The sequence below is a fragment of the Xiphias gladius genome, chromosome 16 (assembly GCF_016859285.1).
Source record: "Xiphias gladius isolate SHS-SW01 ecotype Sanya breed wild chromosome 16, ASM1685928v1, whole genome shotgun sequence".
Lineage (NCBI taxonomy): Eukaryota > Metazoa > Chordata > Actinopteri > Istiophoriformes > Xiphiidae > Xiphias > Xiphias gladius.
This window is the reverse complement of record NC_053415.1, coordinates 4,176,186-4,196,652: the sequence shown is the minus strand read 5'-3', so window position 1 is coordinate 4,196,652 and position 20,467 is coordinate 4,176,186. Positions and strand designations below refer to the sequence as shown.

The 20,467-nt window shown below is 40.0% G+C and overlaps 1 protein-coding gene across 1 annotated transcript; it reads right to left on the bottom strand.

Moving 5' to 3' along the window:
* Positions 1-209: 209 nt before the first annotated feature.
* Positions 210-17,769, bottom strand: LOC120801986 (ly6/PLAUR domain-containing protein 1-like). The gene is made up of 3 exons (XM_040149385.1): positions 17,624-17,769; positions 16,172-16,303; positions 210-870 (listed from the first exon to the last, which is right to left on the bottom strand). Exons 1-3 carry the CDS (start codon positions 17,670-17,672, stop codon positions 629-631), a joined length of 423 nt encoding a protein of 140 aa, XP_040005319.1. The 5' UTR covers positions 17,673-17,769; the 3' UTR covers positions 210-628.
* Between the last annotated feature and the right edge of the window lie 2,698 nt (positions 17,770-20,467).

Sequence of the window (20,467 nt, the reverse complement as noted above, 5' to 3'; positions counted from 1 at the left end):
ACATCCAATACCCTTTTTCATGACTGTACTTTCTTGTTATTATTCTTTCCAGAATCATTCAACAACATCATTCTCATACATATCATACATAAGTCTTACTCAGTTCATAAATATGCTGCAAATGGTTAATGGTATTCATATAGTCTAAATCATGGAGTTACTGTATTTATTCTGGAGATCTCTTCCTAAGGCTCAGAGATTGAATGATGTACATGAACTTACTTATCTGTCCTTGCGATATGCCTTATTTGACCTTGCAGTGGAAATAAATAAAGACATTTGAGGATTAGCCACCGGCAGTCCAATAAATATCTAGAAGCTGTCTCATCCACGACACTGTCCTCCACCTCACCTTACCTAGCTCCGGTTGCAGCTGCACTATGATCCTGTTTGTGACATAATGATAAAAATTCCCAGTGCTGAGTGGTGTTTGAACTTTTGGAGGCAATTTGTGACAAAACACAGGGGAGTAAAGAAAACAAATACCGTACAACGCTTCCACACGCCATAAAGAATATACATTAAAAAGTATATATGTCTCAGCTTACACAGTTCAGACTTATGTCTTCTCCACTGTCAGCAGCAGAACATTTATAATGCACATCTTAACTCATTGTGTGAAGGTCTGTCAGCACAGGGTGGAGGACAGTAGGATGAGGATGTAGAGAGAAAACACAGGGAGCTGTGGCGTGGTCAGGGTAATGGCCGCAGACAGTTGGGGCCGTTTCTTCTGGCGTGGTCCATTACACAGTGGTGTGTTACAGCAGGTGATGCACACTGAGTTGAGCTTGCCAGTGCAGAACTGCTGGTAACCAGAAGAAGCGATAAGACAAGCTCCTGATGAGGCGCAGGACTTGCGGTAGTGTATCCCTGAAATGGGACCGAAATAGATGCATTAGGCTCGTAATGAGAGGATTAAAGGGTGTGTGTGAGTGTGGTGGTGTGTGTGAAAGAGAGCAAGACCAAAGAGAGAAAAACTGAGATGGGTGCATATACTGATAAATAGGATGCATTCTCTCACCAAGGGTATTTCAAGTTTGAAGGGAAACATTATTTTCAGGATCTCTTTATAATTGGGCTAATGCTAATACAGCTAAGTCATTACTCTTAGCTGTCTTCTGGGTCCCTCAAACACTCTGTGTCTTCAGTAGATATTCATATACTGTAATTGCCAGTGTCAGTGTAGGCATTCAGTGTAGTATAAGTAGTCCATGAATGAGGCAAAATACAGCCCTTACTTCTTGGTTCAGTGGGCTTGACTTTTTTTTTTTTTCTTTGCTTGGAGCCAACAATGCTAACCAGCAGTCTAGTGAGTTTCAGTAGCCTATAGTGAGCTACAGTGTGAACTGTAAAGCTCAGACTTCTGAATGGAAGTGACGATGGCACTTGTGCCCTGAGAGGCACTCTGATAACCAGTGGAGTAGCAGAAACTTACAATACTCTAGGTGGTTATTCATAGGAGCCAGACAGACAAAGAACCTGAGGAGTTACAGGGAGATACTGAGGCAGCAGCATGAAACACAAACCAGCAGCCAACAGCAGCAGCACTTACCTGGATGACACAGACCGATCCGTTCTACAGGAAAGCAGGTAGTGGGGATGATGGTTTGTTTTCCTTTTATGCCATTCAGACATTCGACCATGAAGTGTTTATCTTCTGCTATACAGTATATTTTACTGGGCACACAGCGTGCACACAGGCTTAAGAGTAATGCATTACATTTAAAGGACTTAAATACAAGATTATTGCCTTACATCAGCCCCGAGTTCTTCTCAATTAAACATTAAACAGTTTGAATGCTGGCACTTTCAATTTAGAAGCAGTGAGAGATTAGCTGGAAAAAGTTGTCTGAGGAGGAAAAGGCCAAATGGAATCAATAACATTAAGGATGGCTGCACTCCTTTTATGAGCCAGTTTCAGGGCTATGGTATTGTGCATGCTCACTTCCCGACATCGCTAACGGTAAATAATGTTATCATTTACAATCTTTTTCACAGCAGATTGTCAAACACAGGTGTAGTGGTAATAGTGTTAGTTCTAGGGCCATGGTACGGTACATGTTATTTCAGTAACCTGAATGGAATCTCAGTTACATTTAGGTATTCAGTTAGTTTCACCTTCAAGGTTTTTAGGCTGGTAGCGTCTATTTTCTTTACAAATCATAAGAAGTTCAGCGTTGACAACGCTCAACGTCCTTGGTGCAAAAACACCCTCAGCTCAGTACTCACGGCACTTTCAGTTGAAAATAGTTGAGCTTTTGGAACACCGCCACGCTTGTCAATGTCACTTTTTGCTCACTGACCAATCAAAATCAAGAAGGGGAGGGGACCTATGATATCAACACTGTCAACAATGGCACAGGAGAAACTAATCCTGGCTGTCATTGACAACCCATCTATTTATGATCCGACACTGAAGGGTTACCGTGATCAATATTTGAAATCAAGAGCGTGGATGGAGGTTGCCACGTCTGTCTGGATGTCAGGTGAGTGTCCATGTCGAGACTTGCTTCCAATGCCTGGACATGATTTCTTTCAAGCGTTTTAGCTAACCTTTTAAAGTAAAATATAGGGACAACGAAGAATGCGGATGTGCTAGAAGATGGTAACCTACAATAAACGCTTGAGAGAAGTGCTCAGAAAACGAGGTCATGCGCACTACCAGCACAAAAAACAGCTGCCTGTGGACACAGTCCCTTACATGTCAAAAGGTCTGCCTTGAAAAAGTCCTACAGAATACAAGGAGGTATACAGTAAGTAAGAAGCATTCAAACTATTTACATCTTTGATCTCATACAGACCTTGCCAGATTGAGATCTGTCTTTACTCCTAGTGGTTTTAGTACCTCCACCAAGGAGGTTATGTAATCAGCTGTGTCTGTTTGTTTGTTGGTTTGTTTGTTTGTTTTTCAGCAGGATTACGCAAAAAGCACTGAGCTGATTTGCACTGAACTTGGTGGAGAGATGGAGCATGGGTCAGGGAAGAACCCATTACATTTTGGGGCAGATCCGGATCATTCACTATGACTTTGAATTGACTTTTGACTCCTCCGGAGTCTGGTGTATGTTTGACATTGGCCTTGGCGGAGGCCTGCGCTCTACTGAGCACATTATCTATAACAGTGGGACAATGGAATGTTTTCATGCAGATGGTTTGACTTGTCACAGCAGGAAAAGCACAGGTGTAACTAAATACATCCATAACTACATCTCATTTAGACCCCATTTACATTATTAACTTCATGCTTACCGGGATACCTGATTGAGCTGAGCCATCATTAAGGTGATTAACTGTGCTTTTCCTGCTATATTGTAAAGGTGAAAATACTTGCTCTGAAAAAACATTCATTCTTATTGTAAGTAGATGGAGTTTAATGACCCCGTGCCTTCCTTCAGGGCTTCAACCAACTTCACCCTTAGCAGAGGTCTAATCAGCCAGCATAAATCAAAACACCTCTTTATAGGAGCAGTTAAGGCTTTCATTCTATTGGCCGAGGAGCATTAAGTGATAGTGATGTCAGAACTACAGATATAGAAGTGGTCAGGCTATCATTACATTTACATACAAATGAGCCACAATAATTACAGTGTAAGCACTGTAAAGATAACAACAGACACAGTGGAGTAAATACAGCCATAAAGGATGACAAGTTTAACACCAAGTGTGAATGTACAGACATGAGAGCTCCTAAGGTTGATAATAATGATGACAAAATCGAATGTTCACAGAAGCAGACACCTTGGCCTGGAAATGACAGCTACAACAGAACATTTGGTTATGTCTCACAGCAATGCCCATTAGTAATCTTGTGCGCTTCGTTGTAATTAGCTAAGGCATTTCATGACTTGAGATACAGAAGTTTACCCTCTGGTGTTCATAGTCTTTGCTGGGAATGGCACTTCATGGTTCCTGTTGGCACTTAGCTGAACTCAGTTGCGTTCCCTCCCTTTAGACACATTAACACAGTTTGCAGCAATCTGTTCTCAAGAAACCCATCAGTATCTTTTATATTATGCTTTATGCAGGGTTTCAGGAAATTTCTAGCTATTCATTAATTACCATTAATCAATTCATGATTAGATCCTTACACATTCATTTGTGAACCTTTTGTAACCTTTTGTAAGATAATTTATTGTGCACCCATCTGTGCCCATGAAGAGCAAAGCTGCAAAAAGCTGCTTAGTTTTTGTGAATAAAAATTTAAGATTGAAAGACTCACACCCACTGGGCTCGAAATAAATGCGAGGCATCTGTGTACTTTGGTGAGAAAAAAAATCTCAAAACACTCTAAAACTATATTTAGAGCTATTTTCAGTGACTGCACTCTATTTTCCAAAAAGCATCCATCTCAGAAAAGTTGACTTATCTCCACCAGCTACAATGAAGTTTGGTTAGGCAGACTGGGAATTAAAGAGGAGACCCTAAGCTATGACCATTTCAATTGGCAATATCATTTTTTTTCCTGTATATTACACTATAAGGCATAGATCTTTCTTGAGAAGCTTGTTGGAACGTGTCAGTGTCGCTCGTGAGATTACTGGAGGGTGGCTTTAACATTCGGTTGACATTTTGCTTCAAAGAAAATTAGATTTTAGCACATGAACTCCCAATAACCCTTATAATGCTCCACTCCTCTCTCCACCCAGGTGCATCAGGTACAGGCATAGTAACACCCGCAGAACTGCATGTTCATTTAAATTGTGCATCCTACCATATATTAAACATTATACTGCAAATATACGTGGAGGTCCCAGAAGGTGTTGAGTAAATCCAGTGGAAACACAGTGCGAAATGTTGCAAAGCTCTGGAAGGAAATGTCACGTCTTCTCACACAACCTGGAGATTAAATCCTGACTCACACTGTGTTTAAATCTTTAGTTTTAGCTGTTGGACTCTCAGTTTCTACTCAAACCTTAAACTAGGATTTGATGGCTTCTATGACCTTAAACAATCACCTACCAAACACACGGGCTATTTATCAGTTCGCTCATCTTCAGTTATGCACAATAATTTGGACCTTTTCAACTCCTCTTCAGCCTCTTCATACTCATTCATATTTTAAACCAGAGACTTAATTTATACTTTAAACTATTCTCCAACTTTTGAACTTATCATATTAGTTCAACTTTTTAATATCCCTCATAGTTTTTTAGCAATTGAAGTTCCGGTTTCATACTTGAACACATATAATTGGTGTGTATTGCCTGAAATGTTAAAACCCTGGAGTGGGTGACATCGTCTTGCTCTCTCTCTTTAGCTCTTGAACTTACTGAAACCTCAAATATTTGCACTTTAACTATTTTAAACGGCACTTATCTCTGGCACTTCAACTAGAATCAAAATTTCAACTGCTCTCATTGCTAGTTACAATTAACTGTAGGAGCTTTAATTTAAACTGTAGCTCCCATTTAACATCTCAGATACAAACTATTAACATAAGAATTTACAGTGTTTTGCATCAGCAATTTTAAGTGTGAGTAAACTTAAGTCCAGTTTCTTTAAAAACTGATTACTTTTAGTTGTAACTTATCTTATCATTATCATGATCTTTTCAGCTCTTGTAATGTGTTTTATTTGCTGTACTATTATAACAATATTACTACAGCACACACTACGTGAAGAGGGTAACACAATTATGTAACAAGTTGTCTAATAAAAAGAAATTTGATTTATCTGGTACAGTTTCCAACCAATGAAAAGCAGAGTGTATGCAGAAGTTCTGTCTTTCAGAATCCATCAGTAGGAGCTAGAATGTCTTAAACAAACAAGGGAAAGGAAGAAAGGGTGCACAATAAATGATGCTGAACGTAGCAGCTTGATGCCAATTACCTTCTACTTGAAACACCTGTCAGGAAACCTAGAGGAATACAAAATAACTGAGCAGGTAAAAGAAAGGCTTGAATCAACACAGCTTTATCAGGATTCTTGCTAAGAAGAAAGGCTGACCTCTCTGTCTGTTCACATCAATATTTTTTTTAGAATTATTCTATGTATTTTTTTTATTCATTATGCGTATTACAACATTCTTAGCATATGAAAACTGCGTAAAGGTCCTTTTTTCCCACACAGGTTTTCTCACCCCTGGCTTATTAGTGCTGTGTCAGGATGAAGGTGGGTGGAGCTGTGTTGGAAAATTGTCACTGTACTCCATGTACTAATAAGAATAATAATGGTGTCATTGGTCCCACCCAGTCAGGTGCAACAAAGCTCAGCGAAGAGTCACAGAACTGTCAGTCAAGCATAGTATGTACACACACACACACACACACACACACACACACACACACACACACACACACACACACACACACACACACACACACAGATAGAAACACAATAGAAATCACCTTTGTTTGGGTTCCATAGATGTGCAGGGGCTTTAAACAACTTTCACACACTGCCAATGTTGTAATCAAAAGTTAATAAATAAATAAATAAGGAAACAGGGCAGCACAGTTTGGACAGCATCTTCACCAGTCACAGCTTGGGGATTTAAAACACATTTAGCAGTAACCTTTTAATTTTTAAGGTTTAAGCTTCCAGCTCTACAATAGGCCTTTTTCACAGCAAACATTTTGATATTTCATAGAGGAAAAAAGCGCGTGTAACTAATAACATTACAAGGACTCTGTTCTATTCAAGGGTCCCAGGAGGCTATGACAGAGTGAAAGTGAGCCAACATGAACAATAACAAGAGCCTGAAAAAGAAGCAGCTAAATGGGATTCAGTCATCGTTTATGTTATTATTGCCTCCACCAAGGAGGTTGCACCAAACTTGATGGAGGGATGGAGCATGGGCAAGGGAAGAACCCATTACATTTTGCTGCGGATCTGGTTAAAGGGGTGTTTTTTTTTTAAATGAATATATATATATATATATATATATACACACACACACACACACACACACACACACACACACACACACACACACACACACACACACACACACACACACACACACACACACACACACACATCTCTGGTGACTGAACTTCCCTGTCTGATCCCCTGAAAGAGTTTGTCAATCGCCACTTTCCACATTTTTTGTTCTGAATATTTAAATCTATATTTTTTCATTCTTTTTCATTGAAAATTTTATAACACAAAATTATTATTAATGATTTGATTTATATATGTATATGTACGGTATACACACACACACACACACACACACACACACACACACACACACACATATACATATATATATAGTAATTACTATTATTTCATAGTAGCACAATTGCAATTCCTTCATAAGCATTAAGGAACATCTTCCTAAACAGATCTTCAAAGGTTAAAAACAGTTGAACAATTCAACTTCACAGTTGAAATGGAATTTAATAGTGTTACAAGTCTATATTAACAAATAATTTTCAAATGCAATTACTAGTTTGTTTTTTGCATGACATTGCATTTAATTAGCATGATATGAATTTCAAGATTTTTTAATTATATTGTTGTCTAACTTTACACTTAATTCTAATAACCAAATAATCATGATTGCATAAATATAAGAGGCAGAAGTAAGTGATATAATTGTGGGCTGCTCCTCTAGGTGTATGTCTAAAATATAATTTTCAGTGACTACTCTACTCTCAAGAACTCCTGCAAAGAGTGTACACTAAAGATAACAATGTAACACCAAAGTGAAATATTTTTTTCACAGCATGACCACAAATAGACTGGAGCTGTCCGAGCTGATAAATGTGTCAAGTCAGTTCAGCGCTTTAAATGCAATACTAAAACTGTGAGAGGGAGTTGAGGCAACACCTCAACGTGGCTGTTCTTCAGCCCGTTCTCAGCAACTCGAGGGAACACTTCAGTGGAGCTAACACTCTGCTCTAATACACGAGTACAACATATCTACTCGATTATTGCAGGTCTTTGTGCAATTCTGATAAATAGAAAAGTTGAGGGGACAGTCAAAGTTTATTACAGATCACAGAAGGTTCTGGAGAGCCTTCGATTGCTCCTCTAAGTGAGATTTTAACCAAATAAATCACTAACACTGTGGGTTTGACAATAGCATTGAAGAGTGTCAACACAAACATTTGGTTCTTAATAGTATATGTTTCTTGATGCCAATTCAAACAAACATGTCAGTATAAAACATGATTTGTTGAACACATAGTTCTTTTGTTTCTTGCGTTGAAAAAAACATTGTTCATAACAGTGACCAGACTGTGAGGAAAAGATAAACAGATTCTTATACTGTGTGCGCCACCTACAGTAAGATAGACATGTATCAGTCTTTTCAGTGGGGTTTATTATCCATCTAGATCAAACTTGACTATGCAGGGAAATTAGATTTCAGTTGTTATATGAGCCATCATAAAGATGTCATCCAGATAAATGGTCAGTGGGGAGAATAAAACAGATAGCAAGTACTTTGGTGATAAAAAACATAATTTCATTAAGACATAAAAGATGCCAAGATCTGGGGTGGCTTTTGAACACTTGTGGATGTAATAATATGTAATTGCTTTTTATAACTTTATTTAAACCAAGATGGTCTCTTTAGATACAAATCTTTTTTTCAAGAGAGTTTCTGCATAATAGATGGTACTACTATAGCTTTTTGATGCAGTGACTACTCACACGGCTACTTGGAGAACTACTGTAGCTGTGGAGCTAACTGCTAATGTGCTAGCCAACCATGAAAATGCTAATGCTAGTCAAAGCTATAAAACGGAACAATAAATTCATGCAGTTTATTCAAATCAATGTATTTGTACCTTTGACTTGTGTCTCATAACAGCCAGTTATGACACACGAGTTATTCTTCTTTCATGTAGCAGTTTATACTTCTCCACAAAAGAGGAGTTTACATAAAATTGGATGGTGAAACACAGCCAATAAGGTACAATAGCTTCCTCTGTTTTGATCCTCTGGCTCTCTGTGCTTTCAAAAGTCAGCACTGTGGAGAAGGTTTATTGGTCAGAGGAGCAAATTTGAATAAACTGAACCAAAATTGAAGCCAAAGAAAAAGATTTGCGTGGATTTACAGAAAGTCGGTTTTGAACACCAGAAGTTTCAGCACGTACAGCACTAATCATTCAGTCATGTTTATCGATTACTTATTTCAAACCGCTCTATATACATTATATTTGAGTGTATTCGCTGTACTTATTACAAGACTAAGCGTGTACAGCCATGCTAGTGGCTCTATGAGGCATGCATGACCCAGCTAAATGCTAGGGTCAGCATGCTAACATATTCACACCACTGACACTACTAACCTGCTGATACTAGCTAGGTTTCGTGCTTACTATTATCACCATCTTAGCGTACCGTGTAAGCATGCTAACATTTGCTGATTAGCACTAAACACACAGTACAGCTGAGACTGATGGGAATGTCCTTAGTTTTGCAGGTAATTGTTCATAAACCAAAATAGTGAACAAAATAAAAAATTGACTTGATATAATGGCAGTATAAGAAAAGCTAAGGGACTAAAAAAAGGGATTACAATTCATCCTGAGGGGAACTTTGTCTGAACTAAATTTCATGCCAGTCCATCCAATTGCTATTGAGACATTTTGCATAAAACTGCAAATGTCAACGAAAGTGGTTGACTGACCGACTGACAGAAGGACCTGCATACTGACATTGCCATCCCTAGAGCCATGCTGATAGCAACGCTAAAAATGCAAGGAGTCATTTTTAAGTTTAGAATTTGAATTTGGACTTAAACTATACCTCAATGGCAGCTGGATATCATGTCTTTAGTGTCGTAAAGTGCTTGCTGCAGTGATGTAAAAGTGTACTCAAGGTGTAGACAGTACACTGTGAAGTCACTGCTTGTTGTTACAGGTAAAACAGAATTGAAACCTTTAACTAAAAGAGGTTAATGGGACAAAGCTTTAACTTTACCTTTAAAATATAGCTGTAGGATTAATTTTGGTAAAGAAAACTAGGATCTTTGAAAATCCTTGAGCATCCAGAATAATCAGTCAAAAAAGTCCATAAAACCTTCCCCAGCAATCAAACTCCAGCATTCAAAATCCCACAAGCTATGAAACTTCAGTAGCCATGTACAGTGCCTCTATTTAACAAAATGAATGTAAACTGCTGTGTAGAACCACCTTCTCATCCCCTTTTCCTGATACAGTAAATTAACTTTTGCAAATTGCAAAAAGCTAATTTAGATAAGCCACAAAATCAGGGAGACAAGAATGCAGTTGCTGCTTGTCTCCATCCTGCTCTGTGTTCCTCTTTGGTGTCTTCATCAGGAAGAGGAGTGTGGCCAGGACAGTCAGCTTTGTAACAGCCGGGACTGGGTCACCGGTTGTGGATACATAATCGGAACCAGCCCAGTGACTGTGCATTACTCTGCTATTACCATCTTTAGAGCTGTCTGAACTGAACTGGGTTCATGGAAATTCTGAGGAGTGATACTGTCTGACCCTGACTCAGGGTGGACCCATGAACCCACTTGATGAGTCCAAACCAAGTCAAATTTTCAGAATCACATCATGGAGAGGGTCATTATAAAACCTGATCACCTCTCGCTGTGAGAAGGTTTAAATGCTCCCATTGAACTGCTCTCCATCCTAGACTCCTAATCATCAGAAATTAGATTTTTGTTGGCAGTCTTCGTGTGTAAGCAATCAAATAATTTTAATTTCTGTCTGGATAGTAGAAATTGAATGAGTGCCCTCGAAACAGCAAGATGTCTCAACAATCAATTTATAGATGAGATGCCGCAATTTCAGGTGGTGAAATCAAGCTTGAGGCCCACTCACTATACTCGCTCTTAGATTTCACAACTAAAAACAACATAATTTTCTGATAAGCTGGTAAGATACTATTTATCAACTTTAATCAGCATCACCTGCATAACATGCTGCGCTGTAACACATCAACCACTATTATTAGATTTTCAGAGGAATCCGAGGGGAATAATCACACTTACTTGTCTTGTCATCACTGTCATCAGGAGGTAAAATGCTCTCTAGTTATTTGTCAACCTAACTGTTGTTCTGTATCTCTGAACAGAACTTTATTTTTAGCTTGGCCAGCTTATACTTTAATCTAACGCAAGGGTCAAATAATTTGTGATCCATGACAATTGCCAGAACTGGAGTTACACTTTTTTTGATAACAGAGCTATTGCATCTTCACTCAACCTCATCAATCTGTTGATGTAAATTTGAGCTTTTGGTATGTAGTTCTGGAATATAGCCAGCTTTTCGGCTGTATTCCAAATACTGCCCCAGGTTCCAGAGGTTTTCAAACTGTAAAAGGGGCGCAGGAGACTTGCAGGGAATTTGCGGAGGGAGAGGCATGAGGCAAAGATACTGTGTGAGGTGAAAGGGACAGGTGCATGCAGTTGTTGGAAAAACAATGGGAAGTTAGTTTTTCGTAGTTTGGCCCGCCCACCAACAGGTGAAGCAGCAGCAGCGGCAGTGACCCACAGCTCATTGAGCAAATAAAGGTATGGTATTGTAAACCTTAAGTGCCCCATTGCTTTAATTTGGGTCAAAAATCTGAGTCATAACTCTGTTATGACACAGATTCAATGTTCAAGAAAAAAAAGTTTGAATTATTCTTATATTTAAGGTATATTAAACACACACACAGGTATGTGTGTGTACATGTGTGTGTGTGTGTGTGTGTGTGTGTGTGTGTGTGTGTGTGTGTGTGCAGTGTATACATACAGTGTAGTCTTTATGTACATATACTGTACACTGTACGTAAATATCAGTTAACTTCACACAAAGTGCAGTAAACAGTAAATCAAATCAATATTTGCTGTTACCATCCTTTGTCTTTAAAACAGCACCGGTTCTCCTCTATACACTTGCACCAGTATTTCAAGGTACGTGGCAGGTTCAGTTCAGTTATACATAGGTTTTTAGCATCTTTTAGTTGATTGTTTTTTTTTGTTTTGTTTTCTTGGCTGTCAAACTCCGCTTTTATTAACTCTGTTTCCTAGCAGGAGTAGGCAGCTACTAATATGAGAGCTCTCAGACCGAAGCAAATTTATGGGCCACAAAACCAAAACAATGGAGTGAAAGATGCAAAAGCTAAGACGTAGGGGAACTGCAGAGTTGGGTTATAAATCTCTGAGGGTTTGTCAAAGTGAGCGACCCCTTCACATTACACATCCTTTCACCTGTTGTTAGTATAAAAATATTTATTAGTGCAGCCTTAAAATACCATTCTGACATCAAAATGTATTCTGGCACAAGTTATTTATTCATTATAAGATGCAAAATTATTACAGCAAACTCTAATCCCCTGCTTTTTGGTGTGTGTTATTACATTAATTTATATACTATCCCTTTGAAATTGCCTCTGAGAAACTGAAGGGTGGCAAATTTCACACCCCTTATCACAGCGCATCTTACCCCCCCCTCCTTTAAACAAAGAGGGCAAAGGACATTGTAGAGAAAGGTGGCCTGCTGGAGCGTGGCAATCAGCCCTCCTTTAAAGACAGCGGGGGAGGAAGAGTCCTCAGTAAGGTAAGAGCACACTCTTCTATCATTTCTGAAGACATAATCAGAGGAGAATGAGGATGATAGTAATGGATGGGCTTGGGTAGGAAGCCGGGCTCATCTCATGGTGCCCAGCAGAAAAATATCTATCATCATCTGAGAGAAGTGTGTATGTGTGCCACTCTACTCCTGAGGAAGTTCACTCTTGAGCGATACCTCGCAGAAACGCTGATGGATTGTTTAACGCCCTCCAGATACAGAAAAGCTAATCTGTTGGCTAGGGGCACAGAGAATAGCTCAGTTGAGGACGTACTTTAGCGCGTCTACATCCCCTACATCTGTATTAGGGAGCTGCAAGCAAAGTTACTGGCTTATTCAGCCAGTCATATGGTAAGTATACTTAGGAAGAACTGAATAGCCTAAGTTATTTTTATTCTTATCACTGTAGCAAATTGCACAGAGGTGGCAGTGGAATTGTGAATGTATCTTCTGCATTTCAAATAGCGATATGGAACGGTCAGTTGACTTCCTAAACCCTATTTCCATGCAGAGCAGCAATAATGATAACACTGGGAGATAAAGGCTGGGATGTACATGAGCATTCAGGCAGAAATTTTCTTATTAAAGAACTGTCGACTCTATAGTGTGGTGTGTCTGCCCTTTGGATAGGGAACCACATTTCCAAAGACAGGAGCTTATTGCTTTTGCTCATCAGCAGTAAGGAGAGGCAATAAATATGGCCACCAACTTTGCTGGGTGTGAAAACGAAGCAGACCTCAGGCAGGAAGAGTGACCTTTAGTTTCTGGGTTCTAACCACATGCAGCAAATAGGCACGTAAACACAGCGGAGACACATTATTCATTACTAAAAAGGCAGCAATAAACTGCAAAATCCATGACAACCTGCAAAGTCAAAGGCTGTATAACTCACACTTAATAGGCCCCGAATACAAAGTGAACACAGTCGAAGCAGAGTTTCACATATGCAGACTGGACAGATGCAGATGAATTCTTCAGGTCAGACACATATGAAGACAGATTATCAATTCTGATTGAAGGTTTAAAACACTGAAAAACACGGCAAAGCAAACATTGGAGGTCTCCTATTATCTGATACGTGTGGTTGTGGTTGCCTTTCCATATTGAAGAGCCCAACTGATATTAGATATTTGTGGCCGATATTGCTGTTTGAGCGTTGAGAATAATTTAAAAAGCAACATTTGATAAGCGTCCCTTATATCTTTTTTTTTTTTTTAAGAACTGCAACCAATAAATGTACTTGGCAGTTCATGACACAGTTAATTATCAAACTGTCAGTGCTCTCTGTATAATGGTCTGGGCTTCAGCCAGATTTTTGGAAATATTGAGTTAATGGGTCCATCACTTGCAACCCCTCTAATTTTATTATTTAGTTTTTTAAAATATATTTTACTTATTCAAAACTGCAAGTCATATTTTCTGTAAATTTTATTTCCTAGCATGAAGGAAACTGAAAATCAAGCAGCTACATGGAATTCTGTCATCATTACTTTTATTATTTACACCTGCGCTTTTCCTACTGTCACATGTCAAAATGTCTGTTCCCCCGAAAACAGGCACTAATATTGATGCACAGCCTTAGTTCTTGCATTATTTATTTCTGTCAACCTAAACATCGTCAAATTCAAACCAGCATTAATTGATTTTGTGGCTATCAATGGTGACCATGGCACTGGTAATGGTGACACGAGTCAAGTTTCCAACTAAATGCACCACTAACTGAAATTTCAGGAAAAAAAGCTGTTTGAAGATGACATTGTTAATAGAGCACAGATGTTGGAAACATGATGGAAATATGACATTTATGTTTCTTTGGTGTGTTAATTGGAGGAAGGCTACAGTCTGGTCGTCACTGAACAGATCAATTCAGTGCTGTGGAAGCTTCAGTGACATTGAAGGGCGCTAAAAATGAGACACTGCTGCAGTTTAGCTCTTGTCCGGTTCATGTTCCCACTGGCTTTTTACAGGTGTACCAAGAGGAGTAAACATGAAGTAGTACATTCTGACAGGTAACTCACTGATTGGACAGTTTTGGTGATGTCATCCGGCACGACCCATGTGGACAGCGGGTCATGCAGCATTTTAATGTTTCTTATGTTCTCTGCTGGCACAAAGAACTCACGAAGACATAACTAATTATGAGCATTATTAGTATTATTACTGTAGGCTGGTGACAAAAAGAGGCATTCTGGGGTTTTTACTGTGGGGTCGCTCTGTCTTTTTAATGGACTTAAATGAAATGTCATAGTACGCAGAGAATATAAACACAGCAGGCCGCAGTTTTCACTGCTTTTGACTGACCGACGAGGGTAAAATCCCTGCATCCGTGTGCCTACGTGCATATGTGTTACCATGGTTACCATATGATTTTTACATAAACATCGCTTCAACAGATTAATTACAAGATTGCTTCCTGAACAGTTCGCGAACAGCAGATTTTTTGGTAGTTTAGCTTTCGAATTATTGCTAAAATCCCATATGTAAAATCACGAAATACCGTGGTTGGTCTGCGGGCTTTCAGGACATGAACAAACCGCACTAGAGTCCACTTGGAAGTGAACTGAGTCCCTCTTTTCAAGTGGCATCAGGTCCTGGTTGTTTGGTCCCCGTCAGAGTTTCACGGACAGCTTTTTCGCCAACCCAAATGAAGCGCACCGACCACTTAAACTAAGCCTAAAACCTTTTTCTTTTTTTTCTTTTCTTTTTTTTAATTTTTCGTGTTTCCACTCAGCTTTTTTTAAATGCAGAATTTAAAGATTCGCATGAAAACGGGGGGGATTGAAACACTCTTACTGTTTCCAAATGATTTCGATTAATTATTGACCAGCATACCAATTACCTGCGTCAAGCTAATATATCAGCCCGCTGACTGTATCTCTCAGGCTCTACCATGTTGTACAATGATTTGCAGCTTTTGGGGCTTCTGGAAAGCCAATCTCGCACACAAACAACACATGCTGTGTCCGCTACACCTGTCATTGTATGCAAAGCATGAGCTGAAACATGTTCTTCTCAGATGAAAATGGAATAGTTTATATCCATGACTGTTATTTCAAGTACTGACCTACAGATAAGACTCTCATCCTCTAATGATAGTTATAGAGCAATGAAGGGGCTGTCTCTGCTGACCTCTGATCAGTTCAATTCCTGCTCCCACAACAAAGAGCCTTGCCTGTGGCTGAGTATGCTGGAGAGCTCTCTTTCTTTGCGCTGTCTGTGTATTAGAGGATGCTTCAAACATGCCAGCAGCACAAACAGCTGCCTTGGTGTTGTTGACAATATCTGCGTTGATTCAGAAAGCATAACTGCCTGGGCAGTAACTGCAGAATACAAACAAACTCCTGCTCATGAACAACTAGATGACGCCTGAAGCGTGCAACACAGATAAGTGTCCCACACGCAGACATCACTTCTATCACAACAGTTTTAAGCTAAATTGATTTTGTGCCAAAAATAAACGACTACTCCTCAGATTCTGAGTCAAGTCCCTTGATTTAAGGCTCTGTATCGCAACCAAAATCGAATCCATTGTCTTTGGATTGAGGCCAATCTGTCCAGATTTCACTGAAACCTATTCTGCTCTGAAATTTACCGACAGAAAAATATGCAGATGAAAAAATATTCATGAAAGGAGGAAAAAAAAAAAACAGTAGAGATGTGGAAAATGCTGGACTGTGGATGCAGCTTACCGTCTTCCTTCACCAGAACCTCCTTCTGGCACATGTCCTGCACATTCACGGTGCAGTTGACGATGAACTCTGGGGTGGAGCAGTCGTGTGTCATCTCCTCACACTGGTAGCACTGAATCTGCAGAGCCAGCCCTGCAATAGTTGATATTTCACCATTTCTGCTGTAAAACTGACTTGTTTACAGTGGAGCTGCACTTTATCAAGTGTTATTCAAAATGTATTCAGGCTATTTTGACCCATCATTTTGTTCCGACAACAGTGGCATTTAAAATGTTTCGGCTTTTAATGTAGCACTGTGTTGAAATTGCCTAATTATAGCATGTAGTGTGTTATGGGCAGTGAATGGCCAGGTCCAAGCATCTTTCCAAATTTTCAAAACTGACAGAAACATTTTGTACCTTTAATAGAAGGGACCGCTAAGATGATACAGCATAAAATATTATAGATGTTAGTTTTTGGTAAATATCTTCAGTGTAGAAAGTAAGTAAATACCTTTACAGAAATACTACTTAAGTACAAATGCTGAAGTTCTGTTACTCTACTTGACTATTTCTATTTTATGCTACTTTACTTAAACTCCACCGCAAAATTAGGGGGGAAATGTTGCACTTAGATTACAATTTTCATCCAAAAGATATAATCAGCCAATAAAATATATCGTTAATCTACCCAACGCAATATGGGCTAGTTACAGTGAGTGCCACCTCGACCAGCTCCTACATTAAAATGCTACATCACATCAATGTCCTGATAATAACAATCCTATCATCTAATACATGAGATAAAAATACTATTCCACTCTGGAAGGGGCAGTTTGGTACTTTTGATACATAAGTACATTATAATCATGATATTAATAATCCTTCACTCAAGTAAAATTGTGAATACAGAACTCTTATTTGTGATGGAGTATTTTTACATTGTTGGGTTGGTACTTTGCTCAAGGATCCGAATACTTCACATCACCGATAAAACACATGGCACTGGCAGCCTGGACAGACAGAGAAGAGCGCACCGTTTCACTGTGCCACTGGGCTCACTGCGTCACGTTGTAGGAGTCCAAGAAGAGGTGTGATTCCGGGAGATAAGTCACGCTCTAAAGTGGACCGAGACTGGGCTCTGCGTCCGCTATCAAAACTTACCCGGGTCGTCTCAGACGCACGGGAGCGCAGCGCCACAGGCGGCTTTGGAGACTGAAGTCTCTTAGTGGTACCAAGACTGGCACCCGCTACTTTAATCTAAGTCCATCCGAAATCTGGGTTTTTTCACCGTCACAATGACGAGCCGCAATCAGGAATCAGCTCAACTTTACGGACAGGCAGCGTTAGATTACCAACAACGAACACCAGTCTCCAGGAACACGCGGGTTTGGAAGTTTGGCGAGCACACGACAGACCAACAGACGCTTTCAATGCCGAGAGGTGGCGAGAGGGAAAAGCTGTGGAAGCTTACCTGTGTTGAAGAAGAACAGGAGCAAAGTTGAGACAGTGAGCAGCCTCATCGTCCGCTTAGTGCAACTCGGAGCACGAACATGAGAGACGCACGCTCGCCGGCTGGCAGGCGCAGAGACCGAGCAGCACGCAGCCTGGCATGGTGAGCCTCACACCTCCTGCGACTCTCCACACACCTTATCCGCCGCCGCGCGTGCGTGCACGGCTACATTGTGCGCCACGTGATCGAAAAGTGTCAGTTCTGACAGTGATGCAGAGGCACCTTCTGGGTTCTTCTCTATGCACACTGTATATCAAGTTTGTGCAAGCAGCTGACCTCACCACTGGGATCAATTAAGTTTCACGACATGTACAAAAATTCCCCATCAGAGAGGAATAATGTGCAAGTAGTCTGTACTTTTGCATCTTACTGGGCCAAACAACTCCAGAGTCTTAATTTGCTTTATTTATAGCTCCTCGTTTAACAGAACTTAGACCACGAACTGACTGATCTAGTGCTGTGACCTCCAAGGTCCCCATGCAGAGTTTTATTTATCTGAGGGCTAAAAATCAGTTTATTACCGTCCCTCAGTTTTATCTCCATTTCAACCTTTGACCCACGAGATGGAAGCTATGAAAGATAATAGAATCTATCCGCTACTTTGATTGTAAAATGAAAGGATTCTTTTTCATTCGTTGTAAGATATGAAGAAGCTGAGTTGGTCCTGAACACTGATCGAAGGTCAGAGACCACATACAGTGAGGAGCACATCGAAACAACATTAAGGTGTAAGGCTGGTGTTATTCTGTAACAGTGGCGGATCAATACACAGTTGTTGCACTGGTGAGTATTTCCAGCAGCAGGAAGATGTGTGTGGGCTGGACTCAAAATAAACTACACTGAGTGTGTGTGTGTGTGTGTGTGTTCATGGTAGTGAAGGAACCTGTCACCCAGAGCAACACTGTGGTTCACTGATGTGTTTTTGGACAACAGTGGAGCTCTATGGCACAGAGGAATAAGATATACAGTTATCAGGCTTTGATACACACAGAATACTTGTCAGTGGGTTAAATGAATTGTTGGTTTGGGTGTTTTCATGGGATTTGTTGACAGTAAAAAAAAACTAGAGAATATCACCAGCATCATCGTTTAAATCCAGCTCAATGTCCCTGGGAGTTACGTCCACATTTGACGTTTGCGACCAATGGCAGTGTTTAGTGCCAAAGTGCAGAAAGCACTGCATGTATTAAAGGTGGAAAGTAAGGGTGTGTCCAACGGGCGAACAGCATGTCTAACTTTCATGCAGGAGACTGGAGGCTGCGTCCCATCAATGACCTGCAGTTCGGGTTTTCGTTAAATGTAACCATGATCTTTCTCTGACCTTAACCAAGGGCTTTTGTTGCCTAATTCCAAGCATACCCTTTATTTGTCATAGCCTTTCTAAGGTTCCTAAATCAGATCATCCAGGATTTTTCAAGTTGCAAAAAGTTAGTAAGAGTCTATCAAACTGCTGTTATTGCCCTTAATGAAAACAAATGAGACGATTCAACCAAAGTTTTATCAAGGGACCTCTAAGGACTAGTTTTAATGAACAAATCATAAAACAAGAGTTAAAACAACATGTGCCTGAGAAAAATATTGCAGGAAGGGAAATTTATCATAAGTCACGCAGGGTTAAGTAGAGTAAGGTAGACAGGCATGCTGCTGTCTGCTTCAGCGTGTTGAAGCATGGCACAAGAAGCTGCCGCAAAAGGCCTGGCGATAAGGGGTTTGTGAAATGAGGAAAGGCGTTTCAAAAACTAATAACAACGATTGGCTACTCCTTCACAAATTCAAAAGATGGATTAGTCTCTTCAGCGCTGCACAGTATGAGCTATTATTTTATACAGGGCTGAGACCTGGCTGAACGATTCCTCTCTCAACTCTGCTTCACAACCGTGGCCCTCAGCGCTGAGCCCGACACCATATCAGCCTGTCCTTAACCAGACCTCAAACTAATTTATAGTGTCCCGCATATGCCCCACTACACATACTAGCTCCTGCTGCATAAGGAGTAAGAGGATTTCAGTGCAGAACAAACTCAGATGAGGGCAAACTGCTGATGTGCAGCAAAGGAGGGTCATGTTATGCTTTGTCATTGCTTACTGGTCTCAAGAGAAGCGGATCTTGGTCTGCTTCAATCCTCTGCCTAACTCCAGTGGTTTTATTCAGAGTTGTCCTGATCAACCTGTTTTAATTAGTGGATGAAACAGAGCTTCAGCACTGCATCAAGGGGCTGTGGAGAAGTTGTTTGCAATTTACTCTGCTAATCAGCTTAATTGGAACTTGGATAATTGCCCATTAAGACACAATTAAATATTATTAATCCCTACTTTGGTGGAACTTTAAATTAGCGAACGGTCATTTACATTACATTTCAGGCAATGAGAAGATTTACATTGGCAGCTAAGTAGCTCTTTGCTCTGAAATGAGATGTCCAGGATGATAATTAAGTCCAACCTTGCTGGTGTGAAAGTAAAATACATAATATGCAGCTATTGAAGCTGTCACTTGATTAAAAGATGGTCCAGTAATTTAGAAGAAAAATGTTCCAACTGACTGCTTCAAATTCATAATATAATAGTTTACTTTGTTGTGTTTTCTTTTATGTGCATTAGAATGAAATACACTTAGTCAGACACCAGCAGTGACTGCAATATTTAGTCAGACAGTTTAGCTAAATGTGCAGCAGCTGCTGCTTCTCTCTATGGCAGCTTTTGAGCAAGAGTGTCATAACATGAATGATGGCACGACGGGCAGCCGTATGCATAGAGCTTTTTAAAGCGACACTAATCACCGATGTCTAGCCATCAGATCAGAAAAGAG